General features: G+C 35.7%; 1 protein-coding gene across 21 annotated transcripts in view; it reads right to left on the bottom strand.

The window, feature by feature from the left end:
* Positions 1-27,699, bottom strand: part of TAFA5 (TAFA chemokine like family member 5) — a 673,456-nt gene that overhangs the window by 256,704 nt on the left and 389,053 nt on the right. For 10 of the 21 annotated variants that reach the window (XM_072920321.1, XM_072920345.1, XM_072920355.1 and 7 more), the window contains 2 exons: positions 21,657-21,749; positions 18,048-20,335 (listed from right to left, as the gene is read on the bottom strand). The exons of 4 other annotated variants lie outside the window; for them this stretch is intronic. In XM_072920321.1, coding sequence (XP_072776422.1) covers positions 21,718-21,749 — 32 coding nt within the window. In that variant the 3' untranslated portion in view covers positions 18,048-20,335; positions 21,657-21,717. Of the gene's footprint in view, positions 1-18,047; positions 20,336-21,656; positions 21,750-22,639; positions 22,738-27,699 lie in introns of those variants that run through there. 7 more of the 21 variants (XM_072920353.1, XM_072920382.1, XM_072920441.1 and 4 more) reach the window with 3 other exon arrangements.

Here is a 27,699-nt window from a genome sequence, read left to right as displayed (position 1 = left end):
ATAGTGGGGGAAGGAAGTTTAACCTCCAGTTTTGAAATTTTAGTTTGAATATCTATTGCAGGTAGTGTTGATCTAATGTTCAATATTGAAATTATAATCTAATAATTTAATAAAAAATTCAACAGTGTTAGCCCACATTATATAAAATGTTTTCTGTCTTTTGAACAACTGTAGCTCTTGAGAATTAATGGATATTAGTGGAGACAATTTTGAATACTATGTCTTAAACCCCAGACACACATTCTTCAAAAATTATTTATAATATTTTAAATTTAAAACAAAACAAAACAAAACAACAAAAATAAAGGGCCCTGATATATTACATAGTTGAAGGAAGAGTCTGCTGGGAAAATAATAAATATATCCATAAAATTCAGGAAGTTTCTGAGAAGAATAATCAATACAGAGATATAAAAAGAAACAATTTTGAAATAATTTTTGGACATGCCTCATAAAACATGAGAGAAAAGCAACAGCATATTTGAGGGTGGAAGGAGGTATTTTGCCTTCAGACACTCATGTTTTGAATATTCGTGACTTATATTCGGATGTTGCTTCTTTTCCTGGTCCCAAACTGTTGGTGAGCAACTCATGATTGTTTCGCTTCAGTTTATTTTTTGCTGAATGAGTGCTTTATTGGTTGATCTCTTGGTTGTTCATATTCACTTTGTTACTCTTGATTCTAAATTAAATCCTGCCTTCACTACCCACGCAACAAATCAACATGAAAAGAGAGCCAAACCCAAACACTTTGCACACTGTGCAGTACTCAGTAAGAGAAAATGAAATATCCAAGAAAACAGTGAAGTTTGCTTCATTGGTTTGGGGTATTTTTTTATATTCATGTGAATATATAATTCATTTTATTATTAATTTTATAGTAATTCATTTTTATATTAATGTGAATATTTGTGCTGACATCTGAAACCTTTTTGTACACTTTAATTCACAACTAGGATAAAATTTTTCTCTAAGAAAGTACCTTCATGTTCCTTACTATCATTTCCTAAAAATGATTGCTCAGAACTCAAGAAAGAGGGTTTTATATGTTATTTTATACTATATGAAAAAAAAAAGTCTATTCTCTCAACATATACACCTAGCAGATTAGATAACCACCATGCCATATCTACTCTAGTTTACATATAGTGACAATGTGAGACATTTCTTAATGCCTTTTTTAGCTGATGTATGAGGAAGTAGAACAATGAGAAGTCTTTAGAAGTATTTAGAGGAAAAGTGAATTATCATGAGACCTGTATGGGCCAATTCTTTCCTGCAGTTCCTAAGGTTATTTGAAACATTTCAGCTGAGAAAGAAAACACTTTTTTTTTCAGTAGTATAAAACCAACCCTTTTTAGGGGAACAATCTCTTCAATTAGATCACCACTTTGTAATATGCCGTGTAGAATTCTTAATCCTGGTATTGTAAGTTAATATAGTGGGTACCTCAGTGAAAATAAATTAAAATCAACAGGCTTGGATACACTTAAAAAAAAAAAAAAAAAAAGAAAGTTGAACTTACATTGAATTTAACAGTTTGACAAGAAATTAATAAGATTTATATGACAAATCAGAGTCTCTGCAATCTGCTTTTTAATGTTAATAATTGTTACCTAAGAACATTGCACATTCTTCATAAGCCAATAAACATGTGAGAGATGCTTAAAAAAACCATTTTATTATTTTTATTTTAAACTTCATTAAGTTGTGGAACAAATGTCAAAGACAGTATTGTTTGACACTAAAGAGATTTAACATTTTCTAAGATGCTGTAATTTCAGCATATAGTGGTATTTAGATTTCCATTTATGCAAACGCCTGCACTATAAAGTCACGATGGGCCCCAGATGCAAATGTAAAATTAGAACTAAATCCAAAGTTTTTCAAAACAGGCCTTGGGGTTTGGGTTGAAGTTCAGCCTGATTTATACATAGCACATTTTTTCACATAAAAAATGCCCCAAAAAGAATAGACAAATATATACTCTCCATCATTTTCTATTCTAAAGAACAGATAACTGACAGCTGTAACAAACCCAATTTTGTTATATTGCTATGAGCATAAAACATAGCTGTACTTCCTAATTTAAAGGAATAAGAAAGAATGAATGCTTTTATACAGTGCTTTTCTATTTATTATGTATAATCTTCATTAAAAAGTCCTGAACTGACCAAAAGATAAAAGTGATTCAATTATTATCACCACTAAAGAGAAAAAGAAATCCAAGGGGTAGGGTAAAGATATATAAATATATATGGTAAATAAAGATCATATTTTGTAATAGGAATCTCCTTTAACAGGTTTTACTCTGACATGTCTGGGGAAGAAAACCAGTAATTAAATGAGTTTATGAGGCAGAAATAAACTATACTACTACTACTACTACTGATAATAAAAATAATAATAGATTATTTAATAATAATAGTAGTCATTACTTAAGCAAAATATTATAAAAAACTTGTCACATTCATTTGTTATTTCAAATGCCATGTCTTTAGCAAGGAAATGCATCTTGGAGTATTTATTTAGATTAATTTGTAGAAATTATTGTATTATTTGTAAATACAGTATCTCTGTATTTAATCTATGGATTTTTTTCCATTTAACAGTGGAGCTGGTTAAAAATTAAATGATAGAGATTAGATATATTTTCTTCAATAAATTCACCATTTTCTTCAAAAATCACCATTTTAATAGAGCCCAGGAGAATAAGTGCCATTACAAATTTGATGGGAATGAATCACATCAAAATAGTTTGCTTAAACCATAATCACAAGCACTTTAGTATTTATATATGTGACCAGAATATAGATGCAGTCATTATAATCTGCAATCTGAATTGTTCTCTGTGTCTGTCTTCCTCCATAGGAACCAAAAAAACATCAATTCAGTGATGATGGCACCCAGTTTGGGTATGTGGGCTGTTAAGGGTTTCTGCAGTCTGAGCTCATCAGAACAAATACAGGTGAAGGCAGGCAATACAGAAGAAGGAATAAAAAAAAAAAAAAAGAAAAAGAAAAGGGAAAAAAAGGGGGAAAATGTCTATAACAAGAAAAAAAAAATAAAAGGGGAGATGAACGAGGTCTGGATTCATTCCACTTAACTTGAGATAGCCTGCTAAGTTAGGATCATCAGTCACTCTAGGCTCCCTAGAGAAAAACAAATTAGACATAGGAACCTTCAGAAGGCAATTTACCCCACCGAAGAACCAAGTCATCTTCTGGTGGTTTGTCTCATACTGTTCACTACAGGGACAGCCCTTGCTCCCCGATAAGGTGTGCCACTTTATTCCTGCAGGTGTCCTTGAGCTTGAGTAAGAGACGGGCAAAGTGGCAAAAATAGTAAGACATAGAAGTTAATAGATGTCTAATCATAAAACATTAAGAGCATGAATGAGAAAAGATTAAGCACAAGATAATCACCATGGAAGATAAAAATTGCAAAGAGGAAACAGAAGAACCAAAGAAAAATGCAACAAATTACAAAGAATGTAAAAGAAGAAAAAGGTTTTCTTTCTATTTATAAATTCAAATGAGCAGAGCTGGCACTGTTGGTATGAATTAAGAGACTGTGTTGCATTTGTTATGTTTTATATTCTTTTTATGTTGCAGTGGGCTGGAATAGCTCTAGCCAATTGGCAAATGTTTGTCCATGCATGTGGTTTGATGAGCTACAAAGGTGATGATGATTTCAAGTATGTTGGGACTTGTAACACTACAAACATCCCAAATTACAAAAAACTACATCTATCCAGACAGTCAAAAATTCTCTAAGCACCCAGACCCTACTGAGAAATTCAAATTAATAACCTTTGTGAAACATGCATATTCATTCACTAAAACCAGGGTGAGGGAAAAAGTGTGTAGAAAATGAGAAAGCATCTTGAACTAATTTTTAAGCCGTCTATGCTAACACAGGTTAACAAATAATTCAATGTCCATTATTTGTTGAGCCATGTACATCTTGTTAACTAGAAGGATAAAATACTCCAGTTCCCCCATTGAACAGAACACTCTCTTTGACTTGGAAGTTGGGCAGCTACAAACCCACTTAATTTACACAGGCTATCTAAAATGTTAAATGAACCATAAAGGGCAGATGACAGAGACAAATAATCCTTTTCCCTGAAAGTGCCGAGTTTCAGGGCCTTGGTCTCCCTTTCACACTGACGCACTGTGTGACACTGGAGGACGTGGCTATCACTTTCTATAAATGGCTTAACCTTCAGCTTTGTGTGGTTTGTCTAGTACTATACCCTGACAATTAAAGAAAATCAATATCTGGCACTTCAATGCTGAAAACACGGAACCCACTTTGGAGGTAAATAATTAGTTCAGAAATGCTTCAGGCAATAATTAACTAAACTAGACTTATTAGGAACTCTTGCCTACAGCATTTTTCCTTTTCAGAGGTGTTTAATATCTATCACATAACTTCTAAATTATTTAAATTTAGGCATTTCAGCTTTTAACAGTGTTATAATTAACGCTGTTTGACTGTTTACTCTTTTCACAATACATTATTCTCAAATCACCACCTTAGCTTCACCTAAGTGAATCTTTTGACCTCATGCTCATTTATTTCAGTCTTCAAAGAGAGAAGCACAGAAATTATTTGATTCAGAAGCCTCTGATTTAAATTTCTATTTAATACTTGTGGAGAGAGGGTATTTTTTATATGTTTCTGTTTGAATCATAGATTATACATTTGATTATACAACACATTTTCACAAAGAATTCCCATGTAAGCCACAGACCATGAGAGTGAAAGGATAACATCTCTAGCTGTCTGTGAGATTTTTTACACTGCCTTTAAAAGGAATAAGAACTTATGGAAGATTCTTATGGTGAAGTCCACTGATGTGTCCAACATATTTCAAGTTTACCTCATTTGACTCAGTGACACAAAATAAAAAAAACATCCTTCCTGTTGGCTAGATACATTATGGCTCCACAGCTGGCAGGAAATAAAGAGTGGGAAGACAAAAGATGATTTTTGTCAGACTAGATGTTTGTCTTTTTCATGATCAACTGTTGAATTCTTATCTAGGTTTGGTGTTAGCAATTGCTGAGTTTTGAAAACATTTCTGTTGACATCAGCATTGCTTCTAGAGTCCTATAACATATGTAAATATTTTTAGGATCTGGGCCCCTATGCATGTTCTATTTCTATTACAGCACTGGAAAAGTAAAATTTTGAGGACAAAAAAAAGACACTTCATACTTCTGAGTGCACTGGTTCTGTGGTATCCTCACACTCTAAGTTATTTTCCCACTACAATTCTCATGCAAGTAATTTACAAGAGCAAAAGAAGAGATTTTCACAAGACTGGGCTTGGAGTTTGCATGTGTGTGTCTGCATGCATGTGTGCATGCTGCTCAGAAATCCATCCTTCACCTTCAGAATTCTATGGAAAACACTTATACTAGAATAATTAAACTAAAAACAGGAAATAAAAATCCTAAAGCCCAGTTTTATGGGCCTAAAGCTAAACAAACCAGTCAGGCACAGCCCCTCTGACATCAGTGAAAGTATGTGGGTCTCAGATTCAGTCAAAGAAAGAAACTGAGAATTTCTGCCTGGCTAGAAATTCTCAGTTTCTTTCTTTGACTGAATCTGAGACCCACAGAAGGTCTCAGAATACTATCCTTTTTTCTCCTCTAATGGAACTGCTTGATGGATAAAATTGGTATTGTATATAATCTATCTTCTCCAATGCCTCGTGAATATACCCTCATTTCATGAGTATAAAAGTACACTTCATCTTACAATGCTTTAAAAAACCCAAACACTGTAGGAATTAACAGTCATGGATTACTTTCTATATTTAAAAGCTTTTATATCATCCATTTAACAATTTAAAGGTGACTAGTCAGGAAAGTCAAACACAGAATCATAAGGTTTTACTTTATAAAGCAAAGTGAATACTTATGGAAATTGAGACACTCTAACAGAGAAGAGAATTGTCCTGTTTTATTTCACCTACCAATGTTGAAATGCAGAAGTACAAATAATGCAAACAAGATATCTGATTTCAGTTACACACTTATGCTTCCTGCATACTCTCTACAAAGAGATTCAGTTCTCTGACCATTGGCACATATCCTACACTAGAATACATATCTTCTGGTGTTGCTTTATTTGCTGTAAAAGGGTTATAAACAGCTTATAGTATGGGGAAATAGTGGCCTTGTTTTAGTAATATAGAATGAAAGCAGCTACATACGTTGGTTTTTAGGCTCTCTTAAGTCAACTGACATTACGCTCATGATTTATAAGCTGTTCAGAGAGCTGAATGTTTGTGTCTCCCTTAGGATAAGGTAAATTGCTCTCAGAACACTGTTAACAGTACTTATAAGTTCTCCACAAACTATATGGGAAGGTCTGAAAAAAGTTGCCTGTGCTTGAGGCAGTTAAAGCCAAGGTAAAAAAAAATTCCTACTCAAGATGTTTAACTTTTAGGCATATAAATTTAGGTAAGACAAACTTTACCTGTCAGTAATTTCCCACTAGACATTTCTCTGCCCATTAGCTTGTAGTTTTTTATATGATTGCTATATAATATGGTTCTTTTTTTTACTTGTTTCTTCACATTTTATATCACTGACCTCACATACATCAACACTCACATTATATTAATAGTGTGAATGTTTAATTTTTTTTCCATGTATTTAAATTTCAAAGCTTAATTCAATTACAATACTTAAGGCTACACTCATAAAAGGTTTAATTAAGCACAATTTATTTTGGAGTAATATTATTTGAGTGATTTTTATTTATTTTCAGAAATTGAGGTATAACAGGAAAAAAATTTTTAAAAATGTCAATATCTACTATTTTTTTAATAAAAATTCCACCAAGGATGTAAAGTATTCATTTAGTCAGTATGTCCTATAGATATTTGGGAAAGAAAACATAAGGTGGGTACATACTTCCTTTTCTAAGACTATAGATTTGATTTCAGTATAAGAGTAGAAAATATTAAAGACAAAACATGCAGTCACCTGAAATTATTGTAAAAACACTCCATGGAGGATAAAATGGGTTTGCAAATAAGTTGTTATAAGATTTTTGTTGAAGGCCAGGGTTACAAGAAAATAAAGTCAAATGGTGCATTTTATTATTTCATACCCATTACAACCTCATGGGTAGATGGTACCCTTACTGCGAAAACAGATTGATTAATTTTTCGTATACTCCTATGTTTTTATATTGATCTTCACCTTATTTGTGTTCTTCTGCCTTTCATGGATTGTTTATCACAGAAAGTTTGGCAGACCATTTTTAGTGCTACTCCTGTGTTCAGTGTAGAACTTCACTATGACAACCATTTCATTCTTGATTTAATGATTAGAGGGAAGTCTAAACTGAAGAATGAAATCCCAGCCCGTTTCAGAACAATTCATCTGAAAGCTTAAACATTTTAGGCACAGTCAGATGGCTTCTACATTTGGTTGGTTTCCATATATTCTTCCATTTCTTTGCAAACCTTTTGCCCTCCAGGGACATTTTTAATTCTCAATAAATATTGCATCTCATTCAATAAATATTTGCCCTGTTGGCTGAAAAAAGTGAAGACTTTAACAACGAGAGAATAGAACCATTGACTGTCTAGAAGCAGGATGCCATTCAGACTGAAGGAATAGGAGGAAATGCAAGTGGAGGAAATAACTTTACAGCAGGTAATATCACTTGTTTCTGTATGACCACAAGCCATCCTTAATAGCGTTTTAGCATGAAACAATCATACAAGCCTCTGCCCGGTTGGGATAAGAGCTCAGTCTAACTAAAGCACACATTGGCATGAAAGAAAGTTTAATTACCACTCTCAAGACTGTCAACTGCAAGTTTGTTGAACAATAAAGATTACGTTCCTGTCTCTTCAATAAATTCCCTGCTGTACTACAGGAAGATTTTCACCGGAGTTTGCCTAGATTAATTGTGAAACTACATTAATAGAAATTTATTTTTAAAATGGCAGCTTTCAGATATCATTAATGTAAATAAATCCAACAAATATTTAATATATAAACTGTCCAACATTTTTCCAGATATTCAGGTGATGTTTCTGTGCTTGAAATCAAAGATATATTTTTATTTAAAGATATTCCATAGTTAATATTGGAAATATATTTATATTTATATTTTCTGCCATATTTTTGAATATGATGTCTCATGACCACCAACTAATTAGGGAATTAAATGGTGAATTTAGAGCATCCTGTATCTCAACTGACCTTGTGTGTATCAGTGGAAAATCAACAGGACACATGCATGAGATCAAATTATCGGCATTTTCTCTGACATGTTAGCACTGATGAGGAAAGCAGATGGAAAAAAACCAACATATTAGCTATTGATTCCTTTCTCATTCCTGCATACCCTTTAATTAGATTTAGATTGTAAATAATGCTATTGTATCTTGTGACAGTATGTATGAAATGACGGCCTGAACTGTATCTATGTATATTTTGAGCTATAAGTCAAACTCAGTGCTTGGCAATTTTATGCATTAGAAACATGCTTTTCGTGACATTGAAAATTTTCTTAAAAATTAACATTAAAAAAAAATAGAATGCACTTTTGAATGCATATTGAGGGAATAGACAATGAAAACTAACCAGGACACCAATATGGTCAGGATTTTTGTCCTTCTGTTATGCCATGGCTGTCACTGAATCAGCATCTGTCAAGCCAATACCACGCAAACAAGCAAACATCCATTTTACACACACAGTGGTACCTCACAAAATTATCCTTCAGAAAGCTGAGGTGAGTCCAGCAGAGTTTTTCAGCTTAGATCTGTTGTCACACAGGGACTGCTCTCTGACTGTAAAACAAGGTCTCTCCTACAGCAGACCACATCAACAGCCTGATCACAGGCTCCTATATTTTGCCAGAGCAGCAGCAGCCCTGAGCAGCTGAGCAGTCTGGATAATTCTCCTGCATGCTTTGAATTCTGAACAGGCTTATTAGCAAGAGATATGTATTATAAAACTGTGATTACACTGCATAGGGTTCTATGCTACTTCCTGGCACACAGGTGATCCTAGTTATCTGTTATTAAGACAGCCTGGATTCAAAAGTTTGGTGCAGAGAGACAAGAATTTCACACAGGGACAAGTCTATATTGGTTCACTTCACATTGTTATGCTCTGTTAAACTCAAATCTGTCATGACTTCAATGATGTTAAAAACAAATACCTGAAAGTATACATCTGACATTAAATATAGGGCATGTAAATAAAGCTATTGATTTGCATTTCCCACTCTGTTAGGTAGTGCTGTAGAGCAGCAATGAAGTATACTCTTCCCAGTGGTGGCAAACAGGACAAGAGGCAAATTGAAAAACATAAAACTCCATTTTAAAACAACAATTTCTTTTGGTATTACTTTTTACTGGTAGGATCATCAAACAGTGGAATAAATTGCTGAGAGAGGTTGTGGACTCTCCATGGTTCAAAGCACTCAAACCTGATTGATCAAGGTCCTGAGAAACCTGCTTTAGTTGACAATCTCCACCAGTCCATGCCAAGTTCCACTATTCTGCCAAAATACATATATTTTAGTGAATAAGTCAGCTGCTTTTAAAGATATAATAATATGTATATTCTCTTTGAAGAGAATTGCATGAATATGCTGATGCCAGACCTTCCAAGTATTTTCTACTAGAGGATCAAAACTGGATATTTATTTTTTTTAAAGTGGGTTACACTGCCCCATGATAGGGCAGATCAAAAAACTCAGCGTGCCATGAGTCACAAAGGTTCCTATTCAAAGCCATCTAGTCAAAAAAAAAAAAAAATGCAGTCCCTCTTTCATTTAAAATACTATTAATTGCACTCCATTCCACATGCCATGCAATCTGCTTCTCTGCTCCTTCCTCCCAAAGCACCACCAAACCTAAGTTTTATGAAGGATTTTGGAGGAGAGGAGGAGATGAAGATTGAAAGAGGTTAATCCAGCCATTTCACTTATGGATTACCTGTTGCTAGTGTCTTCTCAACATATGGATACAGCAATGGGCAGCAGTGCTGAATCTTAAAATAAACTCAATGAGATGGTCTGAATGGAGCAGTCTCAATGGAGTGGCTCATCTTCAGTAAACACAAGCCAGTGGGAAGTCATGGATTGCAGTTGTGTATTAGTAAGTGCACTATGGTTCTCCATTGCCTGCAATGTACTGTCAGAGTAATTCTAAAACCTCAGATATCTGGAGCTGGCTGCATAAAGGAGACAGCCATAAATACAATGTCAAAGGCATTTGCTTTTCCTTCTTTAATCCACTGAAAATGCAGTTATCCCCAGTGACAGGAAATGAAAGAGACTTGGGAAAAGGGAATCTTTCTCAGTTGTGCAGGAGACTGTCAAGAAGGGTGTCTTTTCAGGCTCTATTGGCTTCACTAATTTACTTATTTCCCGATTTCCTTCAAGCCTCATCATCTTTGTTAAGAAACAGTACTTTACTTTTTTTACATTTATGTCTGTAGTTTGAAAAATATTTTTTTTTAAGTTACTTAAGTGGCTTTGAGGATCAGTGGAATTTTGGCTTGGGTTTTTTGGGTTGTTTTGGGGGATTTGTTTGTTTGGTTTAGGTTATTTTGTTTTTAAAGACAGTTGCTATTAAAATGTGCTGGATTAGGGACTCAATCCCTTGCAATTAATTAAGAAACATGTTAGTGTAAAAAAACCACAAAAAATTACAAGGAAAAAAGAAAAGCAGCTGCCAGGGACCTCAGTGAGGAAGATCAGGGCTGCCCTAAGCCAGCTCCACCCAGCTTGGCCAAGATAGAAACACCACTGGAAAAACAGATTTAACAAAGGTCAAAACACTGCCAAGCAGTGAAAAGTGAGGTAAATCACTGTGAGAAACAGCCCTGCAGACACAGGGATCAATAAGGAGGGAGGAGGGGAAGTGCTGTAGGTGCCAGAGGTAAGATTCGCCCGCAAGCTGTGGAGGAGACCATGGTGGAGCAGGTATTTCCCTGCAGCCCTTGGAGAGGTACTGCTGGAGCAGATATCCACACTGCAGCCTGTGGGAGATGACACATGGATGGTGTAGGTGGATATCCTGGTTTGGGCCAGGATGGTGAATTTTTCCACAGTAGCTGTGTTGGGGAGGATGCTGAACCCGTGTGGATGTATGAAGGTTGTTATTCTACACCGCTCACTCCACTGCTGGGGAGCAATAGTAAGGGATTCTCACATCCAAGGAGGGGAGTGTGACTGGTACTTGTGAAGAAAAAGATGACCTGCCAGGGGTCTGCTGCCATTTCATTCATTGTCTCAGGGGTCTATCGGTGCTGGACTGGTCAGTGAACATCTTTTGCATGTAAACCACCCTCATTTTGTATACTTTTATTAATACTGATTCTGTTCCCATTTGTTTTCTTGTAAATGGTTCTTATCACAGCTCGGGATCTCTCTTTTTTTCTCTCTCACCAGAGGGGTTGGGAGAAGGGGAGAAGCTAGTGGTTTGCTTTTTAGTGGGATAAATTAATTAGCGACTACCATTGCTAAACCACTACAGTGGATATGGTCTGAAGGAACTGTGGCATGTAGCAGATCCCCACACAGCTGGTTTTCCCTTGAGGACTGCAGCCCCTTGGAAGTATCAGTGCAGAAGCAAGGAAAAGTCCCAGGAGGTAAGTGCAGCAAAGAGGCTGTTATGGACTCATCACTATTCTGCCACCCCACATCCTCCCTGAGGACAGGAGGAGAAGGAGGAATTTGGAATGAAGTAGTCAAGTTGAACTTTTGGAAAAAAAGGAGAGAAAAGGTGATGTTTAAATATTGTCTTTTTTTCTTACTATCCACACCTATTTTACTGCCAATGCCTTGGACTAATTCTCTCAAGTTCAGTCTGTTTTTCTTTAAAGATTAATTCATAGGTTAATTCCCAGTGCCTGTCTAATTTTCTCCCACTGTCCTGGTGAGGAGCAGGAGTGAAAGCAAGGCTGTGTAGGTATCTGGCTGCAGGCCAAGGTTAATCCACCAAATGTATAAAACCCAAATAAAGTTACCTTGAATATCAGGAGCAGCAGTATTTTTGAGTTCATTGTCAACATGTAGATAGATTCTGTGAAGAATCTGTAGCCTATGAATATATGTATAGTGCATACATATGTGCAGTACAGGAAGAATTTCACTGAAAGTACCCAACTTTTGTTAACAGTACCATAGAAGATGTGAAGACAAAGTTTGTCTTGTAAATATCAGCATCTCCAAAAGGCCAGAAGAACCCTCACATATGGAAGACTAAGTATCTCTCCCTCTACCACGTAAAATCTACAGACTATATGTCTAATTTTTTTTACCAATGTTGATGTCATAGCTCCTGAGTGTAACATCTATAAGAACGAGAAAGACAGTAAGCTCAAACCAGACAGTGTCTTTCACTATATATATACAATATATACACATACATTCATATATTTAAGATAAAATTATTAATAAAATGGTAAAGATAAAGTTATCCTTTACCTATGCCAAGATTATCCCATAGTTTTGTTTTCCTTTTAATTATCTATTTTCATACAATTTTAACCCAAGAAAGATGTTGTATTCAGGGCCTTGAAATAGGAAGGAGTATTTGGTCTTTCAGTTAATTTGACACATATTTAATATCTTACCACATTTTCAGGTAGCAGAGGGATCAAGGTGTTTCATTACGTAAGAGCATTTTGATATTCTCAAATGGTGCTGCAAGGTATAGCATTTCAATACCTGAACACTTTTAACTCACACTTATTCAAGCCCTGCTAATGGAATTAGAGAGTTATGATGTTTCCTGGCAGTACTTATATTGTCCTGTAGATTTTTACAGAACTTCCATTATCATTAAAGGGAGTTGCACACTAGAGTAAAAATGTCTATTAATACGAATAGCATCTTCCACAAACAATCTTCTAAACAGCAATTTGGGTGTCCTAAAACTCTCTAGTCATTCAGTAGAAATTACTCTGATGTGAACCCTTTAGCAGAAAAGAAGTATCCATTCCTCTATAACCACTCACAAGATACTCTAAAGCAAGGCCTTTTTTTTGTTTTGTTTTGTTTTAGTTAGTGGAAATGTCTTCTATTCTTGAGCCTATTAACTTGTAACAATAGAAATAATAGGAGCTGAGACAGGTGTAGAAAGTTTGATTCTCTTCTTTCTTGTGAGGTTCACATTTAAAAAGGGAGTTCAAAATTCATGATAAAAAAGGTTATTAAAATTCATGAATGCCAGTATAATATAATTTTGATCTGCACAGTTTTTCAGGGATTGTTGTCAGTTTCTATTCCACTGTTAGCCATCATTAACAGCAAATATGACAGATACACTAATGAAATCGATTTGGTCATGTTATCAATTTAATTCAAAAATGTAACCCTATTTTATTACCGTGTAAGTTATAAAGGCTTATAGGCTAATGTCATCTGTCACTGTAAGAGTTCTCTGCTGGACTCCTTAATAAATAAATGTATGTTTATTTTATTTTTTTAATATTTTGAATTAATTACTTCAGTGCAGCAGTAATGCTGGTTTAGTTCATGGCAGGACTGAAATATTGGTCAATGCACTCTAGTAGGGGAAACCTTTCAGTAAAATGAAAATAGCAATAGAGTATTGCCTTGGAACCTTGCTACAGCTGAGCAATAGATCACTGTGAAGCAATATTCCCTGCAGTCAGCTCACTGTCTAAGAAATGAATACATTCCTCATACCCCTATAAGAGGTGTGCATTGTTGCAAGGATGTTTTTTAAGGTACAGTGAAAGCAGGTCTGTCCTCAAACACATACCTCTCTCATTAATAACATTAGAAGGCTCAGAAAGATATTCCTCCTTGTAGATGGCAATATTTCTTTTGAGCATTGATTATCTGATGAAGTCACTTTATAGCTTTTATATTTGTTTGGAAAAATAACAGACAAGGTTAGCTATAATTATGACAGGTGTCACGAAATGGCATCATTAGACACAGACCTCTGAATTATTTCATTGAGTGATTAAATGTTTAAACTTGGGAAACTTCTCAATTATGAATATAAGCTTAGGCATTATCTTAAAAATGGAACAAATAGCAATATTTTTACTTCTGGTTCATGTTTGTTCTTCATGAAGAACTGGTTTGGAGCACAGAAAAATACTGTTGTATGCAAATAGTTGTTTTGCAAGCTTGATTTTAGACTAAGCCATCTTTATGAGTAAGTAGAAAGTCAACAAGTTTTACTGTGCATATATCTAGACTTTGTTGACAAGACAGTAAAAGAATGATAAAAGACTTCTGAAAAAGCAAAATTTTCTTTTTTAAGTTGTGTAAATTAAACATAATTATCTTCAAGCACCCATATACGTTTGTTTTCTAATAGCACATCATTTAGGCTTATATATTTTAAAGTTGCGGTCCATGTTGAATTTCTGCTCTGGGGTCTGCTTAAATACACCTTTGTAGGAGTGAATGGAGAGTGTAGACAGAAGAAGCCACATTAATTTTCATCTATCCAGGTGGAGACTCTCTGCATATACAGGAAGAAATATATGACCCTTGCACTTGCACTTGCTTTAGTCATGCTGGGAAGGCCCTCTTTACTGACACTGGGGGTCTGTGAGCTGTTTTGTGCAATGTGTTTGTACATTAACAGCCAGGCTGTTAATGTACAAACACATTAACAAACACATCAGGCTTCTACTACCCACTTTTTGTAGCACCTTCACAATTCAGGAAAAAAAAAAAAACAAACTGGTTGACAGCTGATGTCAACCTTTCCTGTCATTATAGCCTCTGCCTGAGGTGGTTGACATCTATTGTTGTGCCTGTGTGAGAACCCATGCTAAACCACCTGTCCCATTTCTTGGGAACATAGAAATGTATACATCAGCTTCTTCCAGTGCAGTGAAGGAAGACACACACTTGCTCACAGTGCTTTATAGAATGGTTTTGAGGTAGTGCTCAAGCTCCTTAAATAATGTAAACTGCTCTCTGTATATGCTAACATTGTTCCTTCTGTTATGTCAGACTCTATACTAACATAAATACCTTTGGAGTTTTTACTCCTAAACAAAGATCTTTGCATAAATAGTCCTTTTTCATTCTAGATTTTTGTGTAGGTTTTGTTTGTTTGTTTGTTTACATTAACAATCCTTATGTGTTTGTGTTTTTTATTGTAGCTGTTCTTTGCATTCTATTTATTAATACTTTTAGAAAAATTTGGTTTGATTATATGTTAATCAACTTAGCTCATTTGCACAGGCCTTTTAGCATCACTGCAGCACAATATAGTATTATAGTGTCACTTTCACTTGCCTAATATTGGCAACATCAAATTTAGAAAATTGTGGGCATGGTCTGTCCAAGCCAGATGTGGAGGATATCAGTGCCACAAGCATGTTGTATTTTGTGATTACAGGTACATATTGTAAGGGTCCTCTAATGGCTTGCTGGAGCTCTGAAAAGGTCTAACAAACATAGGATTACCATATGAAACCAGTGACTTGACCTAGGCACTGAGTAGCTTGAAACCAACATTAGGAACTATTTCAAGAGCAGAAGTCCTTTTTCACATATTTCCAAAAATTTGACATAGTTGAAGCCACAATTACTTTGATGGTGTAAGAAATGATAAAGTAACACTCCCGATTTTCAGTTTTCCATTTTCTGCTAATATTTAGTGTTCCATTTTGTCTCTGCATGTCTTCATATGCCTCCCATATCTTCACTAATCTGTGTAATTTACTGATACTAACAAACTGTGCAACCTCAGTATTCATATTTCATTCATAGTCAGAAGGAGTACAGGAACTTGTGTTGATCCTCCCACAGAATTGCTCAGTATTAGTCACTATCTATTCTGGCTTATTGCTATTTCCACTTTTTAGTTTAGTTCCCACTTTTGAGTTTATTTTTAATCAGTGTCAGAATTACCTTTTATATATTACCCATGGTTCTCTAAGTTTAATGGAATTTATATCTCAAAAGAAGACAACCATTATCAGTAACATTCTCATCTTTGGAGTTAAAATAATGTTTCTTTTCATATTTCCCTGTTTCAAACAATACTCCTTTTGACTCCCCTACCATGTATTGAATACTAAAAAGCATTTATTAAACACTACATACTCTGAAATGAAAAATTTTACTTTTTTCTGGTCTTGGTTGTTTTTTCCTTCAGTTTCTTTCTTGACCTCCTTTCTCTATTCAAGCCCCAGTCTGAAAGCTGAAGTAGGATATTGTGATTTCTGTCCATCTTTATTTGCTTAAGCCCAATGTGAGAGATTCATTACTTCAATGTAGGATCAATTCTGTGATGTCAGAAAAAAATAGTCAAGCCATTCCTGTCTTTGTCTGTTATTCATGTATATGTGATTCTTAGTATACATCATACAAAGATTTTTAAAAGGAAATGTCTTCTTATGTATTTTTTTAATTGAAAAAGGTACTGCATATATGTAAGTTTATGTGATGAAAGAGATGGATCTGGGTGTGGTTTTCTCCCCTGATTAAGTATAATAAATATTTCAATTTTGGTTTCGGTTTGAGGTTTTTTTGTGTCGTTTATTTTTGTTTGGTTTTTGTTGTTGTTTTTTGTTGGTTGGTTTTTTGTTTGTTTGTTGTTTGTTTCATTTTTTTTGCTTTTTTGGGGTTTTTTTGGCTTCTTGTGCTACATCCACTGCTGGCTTGTTCATTTTTTATTTCCACTAGTTCAGCTCCCCAGGCATTCAGTGCTATGATTTTTCTGTCATCCAATCATTTACCACCTTCTAGTTCATCTGTTCTTCACAGCTATAGAGGCTTTTCAGACAGTGTTGAATTCTTTATTTTCTTCTCGAAACTCTAATTAGTAATCAGGATTGTGATGAGCAGGCTATATGAGATAGTAACTGCCTGGGTTAAAGATTTATGCAACAGCACATGGGTACAATTTCAGTAAACAAGTGAATGATTGAGAATACCACATAAAACCTGAGCTGCTGCTAAGAAGAAATGAATTGGCAAAAAAAAAAAAAAAAAAAAAAAAAAAGAAAGAAAAGGCTAAAAGCATAATTATAAAATTGGTGCATGATGTGTCACATTGATTGCTATAGTGTACTAATATTTGCTCCATTTGATATCCCAGATATTAAAAGCAATATTTAAATGTGTCCTTGCCCAGGCTAACAGAAACCTACATAGAAGCTTTTTTCAAAAAATTTTTGAAGGTTTACTGCATTACTGGAGGTTGTTTTTATTAGTCTATTATGTGTTTTAATGTATTATTCTGTTCCTTTTCAAGCATGTTTTGAAAAAGTTACTTGTGTGCAAAATAAGAAATGACGGATATTTAATAGCATTCAAATAAGACATTACCCTCTGTGTTTCAAATTCTGCTTTGGAAGAGGCACATAAAATACTTTCAGAAACAAACAATTTTTTTTTATGTAACTTAGTTTTGTAAAATTAAAGTTCACAATATTCTGAAAACATATTGTTCCTGAGAGAGAAACATTTCACCACTGCTCTTAGAGTAGTAATTCACAGTGACAAAGGCAGCCAGTATATTTTGTTTGTTTAAAACTATACATTCTGGGGGAGGACGGAAAACCACAAAACACAATTTAAGTGCCTTGAATTGTCTGTTGTACACAAGAGACTCAGAAACTAGAATGCACCACTGAAGAGTAATCAGAATCTTTTTTCTTTGATAGTTCTTATCCAGAGTAGACCTTATAACCATGTACATCTACCCTTTTTTGAGTATTTAACGTAATTAGAAAACAAAGACATAAGGTTGCATATTCAGAACTGATTGGATTGTATGATTTTATATGTAAATATTTCAGATGTCCATTCTTAGATTCTCTTGCTCTTAGAGGATCCATTTTCCTGAAAATAAAGGACCATAATATGATCTGTAACTGAACACACCAAAATGAACGTACCCAAGACATGAAAATGGAAGGGTAAAACTTCAAAACACAGCTCATGTCCTCAATTTCCAATACCATCTTCCTCTCTGTGTTCCTACCTTTCTTATCATCTGGTGAAATTCCTTTGGTGATGTCATGCTCAGGGAACAAGTCTCACTTATAAAAGGATTTTCTTTATTTTTCATAATTTAGCTGAACCAACACAAAACTGAATACTGTAAAGCAACATAAAGGATGCAACATCTTTCATTTTTTCTGTGTTTACTAAATAAGGCTACGAAGCTCCCTTTAAAATAAATCAAAACAGAGAGTTGGTAGAGTGAGTGATCTGGCTCTTGAGGTCTACATGTACAGTAAATCTATTTACCATCATTTATTGCATGACATTTTAAACCTGACATTGGTCATTTATAGTGCAGTCAGTCCATAACACTTTACAAGTGGCTGGGCTTTAATTGCTACTTTGATACTGGTCAAAATCCTGTGGTTAAATAAGATTTTTGTATATATTTATTTTGCTTGAAGACAAAATGATCCATAGTTCATATTTTCCTGCAACCTGTGCATTAGATAAGCCTCAGTGTTTGAGTAGGCTTTAAAAAAATTCTTTAATCAACTTTTCATTTTTGTACCTTTCATCTATGGTCACTTGAATAATCTCTATATCTTTTTCTTTAGTAGAATAGAACTAGCATAACACTAAAAGTTAATTGGAGTATTAGGTAGTATACTTGAAACCGTAATACATTTGCCAGGAAGAAATTAAGCTCCCTTGTTGATTGTATCATACCAATATGTACTAAACTTATATGCCAAAAGGTACAGTAAAAGGAACAAGGTTTTGTTTCTGTTTTATCATAATTTCTCCCTTGTCTATGCTGTCTTTGCTAAATTTCCACTAACCAATAATGCTGAAAAAGTGGGCTTTCTAACGATGAGGTAAAACACTGAAAATGGGATCAAGGAACAGGCTTCAAATTGACCCTTACATAAATGTAGGGAAGAGAAGGAAGAGAGGCAGGAATGGAGGGAAGAAGGAAGGAAGGAAGGGAGGGAGGAAAACCTTGCTATGAAGAGCAATGAGTAAAATATTTTACACTCTGTTTTTATCAGTACATAAAGACAAAAAAATAAAAATAAAATAAAAATAAAAAATGCCTTCCAACAGTGCAATGTTTGAATGCATTTATGTAATATAAACAACATTATTCTTTGCTTTTTCTACACAGTCCTCTCTGGTCATGCTTTACATCCAGAATGTCCCAATGGAAGAAAGCAAACGACACCAGTCACTTCAGAGACAACTGAAGTAATAAAACACAACTTAACTCTGAACCACTTTTCATGACTGTCAGAGTTATCACGTTAATTGTTAAATAGGATTTTCTACAAATATACAACATATAAAAACTGTTAAATATATAACTTTAGGCTTTTCAAAATACATTTAATGATCTCTTTCAAACAAGTGTTACTTTTGTTTTCTCTTTAATTTGCTTTCTGGTGCTAAATGGTGTATCAGATGAGACATAGGCCACAGATGACCAAACATGCTCTTTGCAAATACTGTATTATCCAACTTTAACTATCAAAAATGGAACTGTAGAAGAGGCATGTTTAACTGGTTAAAACGGAAAATGATTTTAGTACGAGAAAGTCAATCTAAGTACAGAGGAATAAAGGTGCTGTGTAGACAGTTTGTGTTCTTTTTGTCCAAGTTTTTCAAACATAGGTCATTTTCTCTCAGTGCTCCATTATGTTCTCTTGAACATGGCATTTCAAGAGCAGGTCTCTGAGTTAGTTTTTACTTCAGCTTTCCATAAAGACTTCTGCTGGACAACATTTCAGCTTTGTGAAAGCTGGAATCATGTCTTTGTGGAGACCTTCTATTTAATGACATAACTCTCTTAAGAGTAAGATTGTGTCCACTTTAAAATAGATTTTGCTCTTTGGTCTATTGTAAATACTGAAAGTATAAGAAAATAAAAGCAATTCAGACAGTTTAGGGCACAAGAAGAGTTTCTCTTTTGCACCTCAGTGTCCTCCCATAGGCAAAACAGTCTTCTCTAAGGCTGATTGGGATGATACTCTTCATTGTAGCAGACTCTTCGGATTGAAACATGTAGGTAACAGCAAGTCCAGCAGTGGTGTATAACGCAGATGAAATGTTAACCATGAACTTTTTTGTATTGCTAATGCCCAAGCATATCTCTTTTTCTATATTCCTTAGTCCAGTGATCCTTAGAATGGTAGAACAAACTTTAGGTCATAATGCAGAGGAATTATGCTGTCATTCATGAGATACAGAGAAACAGACAGTTGAGTTGATGACATATAACAGATGATGATCAACAGCAGTGAAACTTGACTAAGTTAAGTAGCTCACAGAGAGCCTAAACCACTCCTACGAGGATTCTGTGTTGCTGCATTTGTCAGGAGACCTGTAAATCAATAAGAACAAATGAGTCAGTGTTTTAATTTACAATTCTGCTTGTCTTTGCTGTCCATTATCATAAAATACACTGTACTGAGGTTTTTCAAGGAGACAGTTAATGAATTAGAAGATATTTATTTTGCACAGCATTTTCCTTGAGAAAAACATATGAAAAAGCATATATTTTATTATAATAATGTTATGCTTTAATAATTATTTCTAATAAATTATAGTTTACAATAACATCAATGCCATCTAATTTCCACTAAGCTTCATGCACATTCCTTCTCATAAAAATCACAGAATTCCTTAATGTGTTCTTTTACACACATTAAAGTTACAAACAACAATGTCAAATATACATGGTGATTAAGATTACTTTTGTGTTCAAGATGTAATGAAAAATGGACTTGAAAGCCATGACCATGTATTAAAAATGCAAAGATGTTTGTACTGGAGGCTTTTCCGCAGTTAAGTTTCCAAAGAGCACTAGAGTGTGCCTAATTTAATCAATACTGCCCTCTAGCGATGCTATTACAAGTGCAAATTAATGTAAATAATGGTTATTAATAGTCAATTTAATCAGAAGATTGTTTTAGCTACACTCCAGGAAAAAAAAAAAAAAAAAACAAACAAAAAAAAACCCACAAAATATAATAAAAATGGGGAAAGTACTGCCCAATGAACCTGTTGCAAAGAAAATTGAATGGAAGAAGCATTTGTAAAGAGAAGCAAAGTTCACACTATTAAAGAAAACAAATGTACTGGAAGACAGCACAAACACAAATGAGAAAATAATGACTTATTTATACAACAAAGAGCCAGCTACTCATGCTCACCAAAAATATGTGCTTAGAAATGGTTTGAAGATTCCACAGATTCTGCATACACCAAAATGTTGTGGGATGCATTAAGCAAGCATGATTGTTACAAAATGCTATTTGCATTTTCAACACTGTCTTCTGCTTTGGCATTGTTCTGTCTCCAAGTAGTCAGAACTGTTATTACTGATGGAAATACCATGCAAAACTCCATAAAATACTGAACAGTGAATGTGAAAGAGCAAAACAAATAAAATCCATTTCAGTTGGTTTAAACCATATATTGAATATTGCATTTTTAACCCAATCAGTACTAAGTAGTACATGGAAAAAATCTGCCTCCAAATCAATTTAGTGACAGCTTGAAACATATGGATCTCTATATATATATATGCATGTAGAAAGAAAGAAAGGGAGAGAGAGAGAGAGAGAGGCAGATAGACAGATGAATACTTTCCTTACAAGGCATAAAGTGTATGTCATAGATTTCTGCTTTTGTCCTCTCACCTTTTCCAGGAAAAAACACCCCGGAAATCTTGCAAACAGCCTTTCCTTTTCGGACTAGTGATCAGATCTCCAAACCACATGGCCTCAGACAGGCTGAAGGCAAAAAACCTCATTGATTATTGTGATATATTCCCCTTCTTAAATATACTTTCAGCAAGAGAAATAATGTTTTGGTTCTATTAATTGCCCTCTTTCCTCTTTAAACTCTTTCTTGACCTTCCTGTAATGCCCCCTATTTTTCTTCCCATTAGAAAAGAACATAACTTTTAAGGTAGTAATACTTTTTAGGTTGCAAGTCACAAAGCAAACAATTTATAGTTTATTAGGTCTGAAAGTAAACTACTGTGTGTTAAGAATTAACTTGACATAGCTCCATCTTTCCTTTATAATGCCAGAATGGCCCACATCTAAAAGCAACAGCGTAAACTGCTGATGGACTGTATGTTCAGTGTTTTCATAGTGTGCTTCTCCACCATATTGGTCCCAGGAAGAAGAGAGAGTGCAGGTACAATCACATACATCCACAGACAACCGTCTGCTTTGTCATTTTATGGAGATAAAAACCTCCTTCCTTCCTTGCTACCCCTGTCTCCACCTTGAACACCCCTGCTGCATGAATATGGTATTAACACTTTAAAAGAAGATGCGAAGAGGTGAGAAAATGATGCACTTTAAAAATGCTGAGGAAGGGCATAGAGCAGGCTTGAAGTAAAGTGATGGCAGGAAGAGGAACAGATCAGAGAACAGGAAGTGAATTTACAACTTTGGACAATGTCAGGAGAAAATGAAATGAAAGGGGGGAAAAATATATGTTAGGGGGAAAAATATATATGAATATGTTAGCCAGGGAAGTATAAACATCACTTATTAATGAAGCCATGAAAAATAAGTAAGATAGGTAATAGGAATAACAGTTAAAAAGGAGAGAGAAGATAGGAGAGAGCATGATGAATCCAGAGAAGAGGAAGAGAATGCACACCTACCCTCCCACCTCCTGTATTTTCCCTTTCGTTCCTCATTACAGGTAAATTAATCACTCCCCAGAAAATCAGACAGATCAAATAAGAGAAAAGAGGGACTCCTAAAAAAATAAAAAGGACTAGTTTACTATTTATAGTAATAGTTCAATCCATAGAATAAAATCATAGAATCAGTTAGGTTAAAAAATACTTTTAAGACCATCAAGTCCACCCCAGCACTGCCAAGTCCAACACTAAACCATGTCCACAAGGACCACCATAAATATTTTAAATACGTTCAAGGAACAGTGATTCAATCACTTCCCTGTGTAGCCTTTTACAAAGATTGACAACCCTTTTAGTGAAGAAATTTTGACTAATATGCAATATAAACCTCACCAGTGCAATTTGAGGGTAATATCACTCATTCTGTCACTTGGGAAAACAGACTGACCCCCTTCTGACTCCAACCTCCTTTCAGAGCAATAAGGTGTCTCTGGTCCTCCTTTTCTCCAGGCTAAACAACCTCAGCTCCCTCAGCCACTCCTCAAAACCCTTCTGCTCCAGACCTTTTCCCAGCTTTGTTGCCCTTCTTTGGACATACTCCGGTACTTCAATGTCCTTCTTGTAAGTGAGAGGCCCAAAACTGAACACAGGATTTGAGATGTGGCCTCACCAGTGCCGAGTATAGGGGGAAAATCACTACCCAGTCCTGCTGACCATACTATTGTGGATACAAACAAGGATTCCACTGGCTTTTCTAGCTGCCTGGGTATAGCTGGCTCATGTTCAGCTACTGTTGATCAGAATTCTCAGGTCCTTTTCTGCTGGGTTCTTTTACATCCACTCTTCCCCAGCCCTGTTGCACTGCACGGGGCTGTTGTGACCCAAGTGCAGGACTCACCACTTCACCTTGTAGAACCTCCTATACTTGACCTCAACCCACCAATCCAGCCTGTCTAGGGTCCTCTGTGGAGTCCTTCTACCTTCCAGCAGATAAACACTTCCATCGAACTTGGTGACATTTGTGAACTGACTGAGGGTGCGCTCAATGCCCTTGTCTGGATCATTGATTAGGATACTAAGCAGAACTGGCCCCAGTCCTGAGCCCTGGGGAACACCACTAGTGACTGCCTGCTAGCCAGATTTAATTCTATTCACCACAACTCTCTGGGCTCAGCCACACAGTATTTTTTTTATCCAGTGAAGGGTGCACCTTTCAAAGCAGCCAATTTTTCCAGGAGAATGTTGTGGAAAACAGAGTCAAAGGCTTTACTAAAGTGCAGGTAGACAACATCAGCAGCCTTTCCCTCATTCACTGAGTGGGTAGCCTTGTCATCAGATGAAGATGGGACAGCAGATCAATGCCTTTCATAAACCCACGCTGGCTGGGCCTGATCCTCTGTGCATGTGCCACAGGATGACACTCAAGAAGATCTGATCCACGAACTTCCCTGGCACCAAAGTCAGACTGAAAGGCCTATAATCTACTCCATGAAAGCCCAAGGTGGCAGTTCTGCTGACCTCCCTCTTTACTCCTCCAATAATGGAAAACGTGAATTGAAACACATGAGAAGTACCACTTCCCTAACAGGCAACTTTAAAGTAAAATGGTGCTCTTGATGGCCGTTTGGCAGCAATTTTTAGAATATTAATTAGCTGATCAGATTGCAGTAATAACTGTAATTTAAATAACTACTTACATAAAACTGCTTCAAAGCCTGGGAAATTGGTTTTTGCTTTGTTTTGGTTCTTTTATCACTTCACTTAGGAAATTTGTAGCAGAATCAAATTAAAGAAAGGCTGGATAACTATCACATAGAACAACATTTTTTTCTGTTTATACATAGAACAACATTTTTTCTGTTTATACACAGAACTTATGTCATTTCTAGGTGCCAAAGCACATATCTGTTTGTCACTGACTTCAGTGAAGTCAGAATTTCTTCCCAGCTCGTCAGACAGCAAATTCTGCTTCCTTTGGAAGGAGTCAAATATTTGGGCTGTAAGTTTGAATTTCTTCAAATTTGAGGTACTGAACAGGCATCTAGTACCAGAGATTAAAATACTACTGTATATTTTCTAACTGTTTACATGGTGGAAGTCCAAGCCCTGCATGTTCCACAGGAATCTGCTCAAGAGGAAAACAAATTTTCCTGCTAATAATCCAAAACATAAGAGGCAATACAGTTCACATGACCATATGCATCTTTCTGTTGTTCTTGGGTGGTTTGACTATGTCCTGAGAGTGTTTGTCTTATTGGAGCAATTATAACACATTCCACTTAATATGTCTTACTCTGGAGGGAGTAGAATAAGGGTCAGTCTAGACCAAACTGAGCCCTAATGGCACATAAAATATTTTATTTCTTCACTTTTATGGTCAAAACAAAGGAAAAAAAGTTGTGCAAGTCACCTTGGGAAGATAAGAATATATGATGCTTTGCTGTGTTACACAGGCTTCTCACCAAAGTAACCCCCCACAAAAACCTCTCTTTCAGTGTAGTATCTAGGATTTAACTGAGTGACAAAAATGTTTGAATTTCTTATCACAGCCAGAATGTTGAGCCAGGCTTACTGTGAGTGGCAAACATTTTCAGTTAGGAATCAGTTTCAGGTATGTCTTGACCTTTTACTTTATACAGAATCCACATAAATACCAACAATTCCATGTCAAGCCTGATAAAAGCCTGATAAAACTTTAGCAATTTCACCTGTTTTTCACTCTGTGTTTTTAGAATAAAAAGTTCACCAAAGTTGTGGTTTTTGCTACAGTAGCCAAGTGCTCTTACATTACATTGGCACTCTTTGATGACAATTCTATCATGTTTCCAGAACTGATTTCTGGAAATTTTCTGGATACCTACAAAGTAATTGGTCATATTAAAGATGTTTCAGTGTTGCTTAGGAGCTGAACTACTTACCTAAATTGTGTGGCTTATACTTTCAACTACAGTCTTATGCCTCTGTGAGTCTTAGGATTCTGCGCAGCATCCATGAGTGCAAACAGCTCTTTTTTCTTTTTTTTTTTTTTTTTTTTTTTGGTTTGTTTGTTTGTTTGTGTCCTTTTTACCCAAGAAAATTCACAGAGATGGATACTGGTTCAACCAGTCTCCGACTCACAAATCTACTAATAATAGAAACAGTTCCAAACCTTTTACCAACTGACTTCAAGTCAGATAAACAGCATGTATTTCCCCTCTGCTTCTGTGGCTCTCAGTTCTAGGTCCCAAAACAACTAAGCATATATGATGCAGAAAGAAAGATGTAAAAGCATTAAAACGCCCTAGGAAAACCTTACACTGTCTTGCAAGACACCTCCTGCTTTATGGGAATAAAAATGTAAATTTCTGGTGATGATCCAAGGAGCAGCAATGATCTGTTTCATTCATGAGAACTTCCATAGTCCCTCCTGAAAATGTATTTTGTTTCCTTCCCTTCCTCTCCTTTTCTTCATGCTGTTCATATATGCAAACTAAATTGCTTAGTCTTCAGAAAAAAAAAAAAAAAAAAAAAAAAAAAGTTAATCTAACTCTAAAGTATCTAAAGCTATTAGGAATAAGAAAAAGAAACATGAAAGCTACCCTCCTTAATGCTGTGTTCTGTCTCACTGAGCTAGCCACAGGAAGAGCAGTTTCAAAGTTCAAACCACAGTACCTATGGAACTAGGAGTTATAAGATTGAACAAATGTAGTGTCCTTGCTTCTGGATGAATATTTATGAAAAGTGTAATGTGTTAGGTAGTGTATATGCAGGTGTATTTTGCCGTGCTTCATTCCAACAAAGTAGCATTCCTGAGTTACAGATAGCAGAATCACATTATTATATATTACCTTCTAAAAGAGCATGCCTTTTAACACCCCTTGTATGTTTCTTTTCACTTCCACTATTCAAGCCTGACAAGAAAGAAATGTTTATTCCCAATCTGAGACTCTTTGCATATTTTTTCCCAATAACTATTTTAATATCAGTCTATCTCAAAAAAAAAACCCCCAAAAGTCTCATTTACCCTTAAATAACACTTCTAGTTCTATCTTCTCAACTTCCCCTGACCATCTGCCAGGACTATCATAATGATCATTAATTTCCTTTTCTTGTAAAACCCTTTTTGTCTCATATTACTTTCTTTTAACTTAAAAGATATTGGAATACACTGGGTCAGATCATACACTCCTTTCTTCTTCTGAATTGCCTATTACTTCATAAGCAATAGCAGTGAAGGAAGTGGGACTGCTGTTATAATTAGATAATCCTTACAATGACTGAAAATGTTGGAATCACATGTTGTAAACCAGTGAAATACATTTGAACCTGGGTCATGCAGGTAACCCTTGTTTAAGAGCTCAGTCTTAAGCATGTATAATTACACAAGTTTGGTTTGTGGCATCTGAGCATATGCTAAGGAAAAGCAATGAAGGTGGCAGAGTCACAGACTGATTTAGGTTGGAGAAGGCCTCTAAGGTTGTTGGCTCCAGTCTTTCATCATCACCTTGTCAGTTACATTATGGCACTAAGTACCACGTGCAGATTTTTCTCCAACTTCTCAGGCATGGTGACTCCACCACATCCCTGCAAAACCTGCTCCAATGCTTGACAGCCCTTCTGTGAACAAATTCCTCCTGACACCAAACCTGAGCTTCACCTGATACACTTGAAGCCTGTCCTCTCCTGTCACTAGCTGCTTGAGATGGTGATCCCTACCTTTTACAGCCTCCTTTCAGGTACTTGTAGAGAGCGATAAGATCCCCTGAGCCTCCTTTTCTCCAGGCTAAACACCCCCAGCTCCCTCAGCTGCTCCTTACAAGGAGCACCTTGTGCTCCAGCCCCTTCCCCTGATCCATGCCCTTCTCTGGACACACTACAGCATCTTAATATCTTTCCTTTAGTGAGTGGCCCAGAAATGAACACAAGATTCAAGGTATGGCTCACCAGTGCTGACTACAGGAAGACAATCACTGTCCTGATTACACACTATTATTGATCCAGGCCACATTATTATTGATCCAGGACAGGATGACATTTGCCTTCTTGGCCACCTGAGCTCACTGCTGACTCATGTTCAGCCAGCTGTGGACTGGCACCTG

Source organism: Taeniopygia guttata, chromosome 1A (assembly GCF_048771995.1).
Source record: "Taeniopygia guttata chromosome 1A, bTaeGut7.mat, whole genome shotgun sequence".
Taxonomy (NCBI): domain Eukaryota; kingdom Metazoa; phylum Chordata; class Aves; order Passeriformes; family Estrildidae; genus Taeniopygia; species Taeniopygia guttata.
The sequence above is the reverse complement of the archived record's forward strand: the minus strand, read 5'-3'. Positions and strand labels throughout refer to the sequence as shown.